General features: G+C 47.4%; 1 protein-coding gene across 1 annotated transcript; it reads right to left on the bottom strand.

The window, feature by feature from the left end:
- Positions 1 to 360: 360 nt before the first annotated feature.
- On the bottom strand, positions 361 to 3,592 carry LOC124653394 (auxin-responsive protein IAA30-like). Its single transcript, XM_047192456.1, has 5 exons — positions 3,236 to 3,592; positions 1,759 to 1,955; positions 963 to 1,095; positions 747 to 808; positions 361 to 611 (listed from the first exon to the last, which is right to left on the bottom strand). The coding sequence occupies exons 1-5, from the start codon at positions 3,562 to 3,564 to the stop codon at positions 574 to 576; spliced, it is 759 nt and encodes a 252-aa protein (XP_047048412.1). The 5' UTR covers positions 3,565 to 3,592; the 3' UTR covers positions 361 to 573.
- Between the last annotated feature and the right edge of the window lie 3,780 nt (positions 3,593 to 7,372).

The following is a 7,372-nucleotide window of genomic DNA, read 5'->3' as shown; positions in this document are numbered from 1 at the left end:
GTCCACAATGCATCACAGAACAAAGCATCTCTATTACTGAATGCTCTTATGAAACAATGCAACACCATTGTAAGTTTACAACACCAAAATAGAATATTTCAAAACAAGGGAAGCACCATGCAAACTCATAATACAATACAATTATCATTTAGCACCTTAGAGTAAATATTTGTTCTCTTGATACACCATGATGATAATTAAACATCTTTTGCTGGACAAACTGCAACGAGGAAAATTAATAAGGTGCTTTTGCATTTTGCGCCAAGAAGAGACATAAGAAGAAGAAGAAGAAGAAGAAGAAAAAAAAGGATGAACAGATAAGAGCAAAACAAAAAGAGAGACAGTTATGTCACAGACAGGTAGAGATACAACACACTTGTTCTTGGCTTCTTCTTTCTTATGTATATGACAAGATGAGACTTGAGACTGACTGACCGGACCAGAAAATATCACAAACCAAAATGACTTCACTGATCAGAAGATACAGACTTAGGATAGGGGATATGATACAGGGATGAGCAAGCAAAGTCATATATATTTTGATTCTTGCATCTCATTCTGTTCATGCTCTCCTCAGCTTCTGTTCTTGCACTTCTCCATCGCCCTTGGTGCTGAAAAATTTCAAAACAAAAAGGGTCGTGCAATTTGTTAGCAACAATCAGAACAAAGGCCTGAAACTTGACCAAACCTCCTGAGAAAAAAACATTTTATCTGCTGATCTGAAACTTATGAGAAATCTAACTAACCAAGGCCAATAGCTTCTGATCCTTTCATTATCCGGAGGCGCTTGCATGACTCGACGAACATTCTGAAATAAGTCATTTCCACGTAAAATGATGAGGAGTTATACAAAACATTCGATGAACGCTTGTCAAAGGTTCAGGGTAGTACTTCAGGTGACTGAAAATAAATTGCAGAAATAGAGAATTATGCATAAGGAGAATTAAGCTTGCTTCACTCACTCCCACGGGACATCACCGACAAGCATCCAGTCACCATCCTTGTCCTCGTACGTCGGGACGTACTCGGATCCGTTGAGCAGATCCATCAGCTTGCTCTCGTTCATGCCGTTCATCCCTTGAGATCCACAGTTTCCTGTTTGACAAACAATTGAGATTAAAATCTCATTCTAGAATATAAGTAACAATTGCCAATGGAAAGTATAGTGTTAGTCCAGAGCTGTTGTTATCTAGCTAACGTTGGAAAGTGTCTGAACAAAGTTCAGTATCAATTCAACAAGCGAAAAATCTACAATCACCACAATAGGAAAAAATATTGTTTTTTAGAAAATAATTGTTGGTTGTTGCTGAGTATATGCATGTTTTTTAAGATGCACGCTTTATTGTGTATTGAGTTAGAACAGCACATACTAATTATGAATCAACCTAAGCTAGCTAGCTAATCAGATGCCATGATCATGAGATAGCTGTGAGTACATACGCTAGGGAGACAAAGGCATTATGCCAGAGACAGGACAGGCAAGACACCTACCAAGGATCGTTGCAAATCATGCACCCCTGGCAAAACCACATGGTGACCACCACCACACATGCAAAAGGAAATGCAATCATATATGCAAGTCATGCACGCATGTACCAAATAGCCAGTAACTTTATAGGTTATAATTAGTTTTGTAGCAAAGTTCACAAAAACTGAAGCTAGCTGGATAGCAATCTTCAAAAAAAAAAAAGGATGGCGTGATCTCGGCAAATTCATTAATTTTCAGGGTGGATTCAAAATAGTTTGGTGCATGCATACCGATGGTGAAGGAGCTGAACATCTTCTCGAGCGCCTTGGAGAGGTCCTGATAGGTCTTGTACATGTTGAGGTCCACCTTGCGCAGGTACGGCGCGCCGTCCATGCTCACCTTGACGAACGCCGCGGCGGGCGACGACTTCTCCGCCAGGATGTTCTTCCGGAACGACCTGACCGGCGGCCATCCAACCACTTGCGCCCTGATAAACCACCAAGTTAATCAGTGATCTGATAAAACTTTGCTTAAGTATACTTTCATCACAAATTTAGGCGTGCAGACTCTTGTTGACCCCATCATGTTAAGAAACAGTTGAAACTAGTTTAATTCCTCCTTTTTTATACTTTAGTTTGTAAAAAAATGTAGGAGAAATATTTGTAATGTATAGAATACATGTGGATGGAAGTGGTCCATGAGACACGCCGGGGAGTGGCATCAAATCATGGAAAAGGCAAACAAATTTGCGTGGTGCCACACATGCATGTATCTTCTCTTCCAACTTAGCAACCCACCTTTCTCCTTTTATTTTTCCATCCATTCAAAGTTGTAAGCAGAGTTAGCTATCTGCATGGTATAGTATGTGTATATGCATTGAACAAGTCATTTTTCACTCCATAACACACTATAACTAAAAATACACCCATAGTAACTATTTTTCACCCATCTTTTTCTTCATGCTTAAAGACAAAGTGGCACAGAATGCAAGTTTGAGCGTGATTCACAGAAAAGGAGATAAGAGCGGGAGATCAAGACAAGGGGGGCAGATAGATCTAGACGAACCCAAGATAGCAGTAGGGCCATGCCCGTATTCCCCCTGCATGGCCGAGAAGGGGCAGTATGGGCAGTATTATTAAGTATCTTTTCCACTATTTGCATTGTAGCGTCAGGATACTAGTCAGTGATAGTAGTATGGAAATGATGGCGACGTGGACAAAGAAAGTAAACTGTGCAAGAGAGGGAGATGGAGGAGGGGCAGCAGTCCAGTCTCCAGTGCAGTGCTGTGTGTGTGGGTTTCTTTTATGGTGTCGGCACTAGGCGATGTCTCCCACTGCCCCCACACGTAACGTGCCCCTGTCTCTCTGCCGATGATGATGATGGATGTGAATCTCTCCATAGATCTCACCCGTCGTGCATCTCTCCCTCTCTCCAGGAAAATATGTCCATGATGATCAGTGACCACCGATGACCGATCTGATGATCTTCTTCGTGTAAACAGTAGTACGAACTAGGCCGATCATGGCAGGAAAAGCAGAGTACTGCTACCAAGTGCATGGCCGTTCTTCGTCGAGCTAGCCGATTAATCACGATGGTTTTGCTCGCAAACAAGTGAACCTAGTAATCACGAAGCTAGGCTCGTGTTTTGATGAAATTTTGTGAAAGCTCGCGGGCGATCAGTTAACAAGATAGCAAGAGGTTTACACGAAGAAGATGAGCTGCACCCGCACATGCAGAACAGAGCAGAGCAGAGAGATGGACACGTACTTGGGCGCGCGCGGCTTCTCGGCGGGGTCGGGCATGGCGGCGACGGTGATGACGCTGCTCTGGCTCGGCGACCGCTTCATCTTCCCGCCGGCGTCGGCAACCGCCACCTCCTCCTGCTCCTCCTTCACAGCCGCGGCCGCGACCACGTCGGCCCGACGATCCTCCTCTGCCGGCGCCTGCTCGCCGGCCGGCTCCAGCTTCAGCTTCAGGTCGATGGTCTCGGCGAAAACCCTCTTGCCGCCCCTCGCCTGGTCTCCTCCCTCGCCGCCACCGCCGCCGGGCAGGCCGAGCCGGAGCTCGGTCGCCTCGAAGCCCAGGTCCGACGCCATTGCTTCCCGACCTGCTGCTTCTTCTGCTGGTGCTGCTTGGTAATTTGTTGCCTTTCTTTGGGTTCTTGGCTAGCTTTTTTGGTTTGGTTGTGTTTGCGAGGTTGGGACGTTGGGTTGCGATGTGGAAGGCGAGCGATGGGAAGAAGGAATAGATAGCGAGGAGGAGGAGGAGGGAGTGTGGCAGAAATAATAATGGCAGCGAGGGTGTTGGTGTGGGTGTGCAGAATAATTGGGCCGTCATAATGCATCGCCAGACTCTTTTGCGCCTACGCGACCCTGCAAGTATTTTTGCATTATTGTAGGGCTATATGTTTAGGCTTAGCCCCATGTTGTTTAGGGATATTTGTTAAGGCTTAGGCTCAGTTTCTGTGTTTGCTAAAGTATGCTAGGATGAACTCGTTTTTTAATCTATTGCGGAAAATAGGCACGAATGCCAAACAGAAAATCAGCCAGACAATAAAATAAATGAAACAAGCTAGATTACCATAAACCACACTGTGATGTCAAATGCAGACTTTGTCCAATTTTCAAAACGGCTCTCAAGAGCATACTGAAAAAATATGATGTTCCTTATGTGATCAAAGTTCCGCAAACAAACGATATGTTATTTTTGGCATGAGTGAAATTAACAAATTTGATGGTTCAAAACTGCTTTTTAGCACATTTTTTTGGACTAGGACAAGAATATCCTTTCTTTTCGCAAAACTTTGCAGACATATGCGACAAACAAATATATGTGTCCCAGAAAAACTTCCGCTTTTTATTTTTATTTTGTCTTAAGTACTACATGTTCTCGGTGTACATATGCTCTTTTTTCTATTTGAAAAGTCAAAATCTACGATTACAAACATTTGAAAGTTCTATAAAAACTAGTACATAGATATTAAAGAAAGACATGTACCATCATTTTTTTTTCTAAATTTTGTTGATTTGTAACCTGGGTAAAAGAATCAATTTTTACATTGTGACTTTTGGGGCCTCTCTTCCGCATCTTACAAATCAGTTGTCTTTTCGATAAATACACCTCAATTGCTATGTTCACAAAACTTCAAATCCGGAAACAAAAAAGAGTAACATGTATGTCCGCATTTTCTTTGAAATAGTTGGTGCAAACCTTCTTTTCATCGAGCGATGCATATGACCTTTATTGCTACGTATCAGTCTTGAGAGGGTGACATACTAAATTTTCATCATACCTTTTAGGTCAACTTGAAAGCAAACATCTCGGATGCCGATCAAGCATAGAGCGGTAGCAAATTACAAGTGTAATAATGCCATGAGAGTAGCAAAAATTGCGTTGAAAACTACTGCCATAGATCAAATCTCAAACAACCAAACCAAAAATAAGTAGATAAGAAGAAATGTAATTAACGCGACACCTACATTTTCTTTAGAATGACGTGACACCTGAAATGAAAAGATAGAAAGGGAAATAAAAGGCGGAGTCACGTCGGGGTGCAGAAGCAGTCGAGTCGAGCTAGCTGGGGGCCAAGAAAACCACATGCGCTGTGTGAGTGTGAGTGTGACTCCCACGCGCGAAAATGACCACGCACGATCACCAGGGTTGATGGGCCCTGCTGTCGGGTGGGTTTATCTGCCTGCTCCGTACATGTTACTTGTGCACGAATTTCGCTTCGCTGTTCTACAGTTTTGTCTTCATCATTGCTCTTCTCTCCTCTTCGTGTTCATAAAAATACTAGTTATTTTTACTGCGCATCTGTTTGCATCTGAAGGTGACCCAGCGAACCCGACGCATAATATTTTATCTTTTTTTTATCTTCTTATTTAACCATACATATAAAATACTACATAAACTACTATATAGTTTGAAACATGGTTGAAATATTGTAAAATGAGGAAATCTAACTAGTGTTGGTCTCACAGGTTTCGTGTTTTCACTGCTCAGTCACCCAAACTAGAACATCCAGCTGGCGGTTGTTGTGCCCGCCCTTCTCCGCATCTGCAGAAAAAAAATCCAGAAACCTACACCAGTGGCTTTAATTGACCGGTGGCCATCTTCGCTGCAAAAAAAAAAGCACTCTAACAATACTAGCTGTCGGTGTCCTCACTCGTCGGTGTGGTAGTGCATATGGCAGGATGTTTTGTTAAACACCTTGACGATCATCTCACCGTCGCCTTCGTAGAGGAAAGTGAGTAGGCAGCCGACATCGATGTTGTGGGCGCGGGCGAACTTGTCCCACCTGGTTTACAGGTACATCTCACCCTGCCCGTCGAACAAGACCTCGACAGGCCACCATCAAAAGTCGCATCTAGCATCCCGCAGTTGCAACTCGGCCGTATCAGCGTCGTCAACGAACTCGGCGGACTTGTTCGGGAGCCGCTTGATGCCGAGGTGGTCCTCGTCGATGCGGAGGATGAACTCGAAGCACCTCGCCTCCTGCGAAGACAACGACGACGCATGCGACAGCGAGCGACGGGGTGATGTTGCTCCAACATGGCGGCCCCATCCGCGACGACCACGCCCAGGTCCTCGAATGCCTCGCCGACCACCTGGACTAGACATGGATTCCCTCGATGGGGTTGAGAGAGAGGAGGTGGGGGTGGCACTACGGTGGAGGTTGTGTGGCGGCTAGGGTTTGTGTGGACGAGATGAGGCAGCCCAGTGTGTGCCCCTCTTTATTCGCCGGAGGCAGCCGAGGAGCATGACACACTTGGCAACGACATTTATTTCTCATTGGCAGGCGGTCGCTTGGTAGGCGAGACATCGCTATTAACGTGGCGCGGACTGCTGAAGCGATGCCTCGTCGCTAGTACTGACGCGACACTGAAATGGGTCGAGCCGCTCGAGATGTCCTTGCTCTGGCATGCTTTGTCTCGGTGCATCGATGAAACTGACATCATCCTCGTGGGCCTCCTCCTCGTCGGCCTTCTCCTCCTTGGGCGCTGGCAGCTCCGATGGTCCGGTGAGGTCGACGAAGTTGACACCGTGGTCCCTAGCGGACCACACCACCGCCTGCTGTGGGTCCAACGTAATATGCCGGTAGTCCTCGTCGATGGAGCGGCCGAGCATGAACTTTAGGCTGGGGAATTCCTCCTCGTCGTCATCACCACGGATGGCCGCCTGCGCCTCCGCCTCCTTCTCCCACCATTTCTTGTTCACCGGTGGAAGTGGTGGCGAGGCCGCGACATCCTCCTTCTTGACGCGGGGGTGGCGGCCCGACCCTGTCGTCCGACGGGCCGGGGCAGAGGACGCGCGCCTCGCCTCGTCGCGGATGACGGCGCCTTCGGAAGGAGGCGCGGGCGCGGCCGAGCGCTTGCGAGCGACGGAAGACGACGATCCGCCGCGCGAGCTTCCGGACGCCGCGGTCCTTTCGAGCGCCCTCTGCAGACTCGGCGCCGCCGGCGCCATGCACATCGCCTGTGGGAAGTACAACGGGTCCCGTTGCCTGTCGCCGCGGACGCACTTGCGGGAGCCGTACTGGTGAAGCGTGGTGTCGATGTCGTGGCCGTAAAACCAGGCACGACGGCCGACGTTGTTGAAGCGACCGCGCGAGTGGTCGGCCGCCCGCACGGCGCGCTCATCTTCAAAACGCCGCTGCCAGGTCGGGCTTTCGACGGTGTTGTCCGGCAAGCTCCTCTCCGCCGGAGTCATCTGATTCCGCCGTTCCCTCGCAAGGGCTGTGGCGGCGGTGGCACGGCGAGGCCGCCTTTGGAGACATGCCACCCATGTGGCAGTTTGTATTGTAATGGCACGGGAATGCGGTGCTAGTACAGTAAAGAGTATGAATGGTTCATAAGAGACCACATACAACGGTACGAGTAAAGAGTACTTGTCAGGAGACGAGGT

This window comes from Lolium rigidum, chromosome 5 (genome assembly GCF_022539505.1).
Source record: "Lolium rigidum isolate FL_2022 chromosome 5, APGP_CSIRO_Lrig_0.1, whole genome shotgun sequence".
Taxonomy (NCBI): domain Eukaryota; kingdom Viridiplantae; phylum Streptophyta; class Magnoliopsida; order Poales; family Poaceae; genus Lolium; species Lolium rigidum.
Note: the sequence above shows the minus strand (reverse complement) of the source record. Positions and strands in the feature narration are given on the sequence as shown.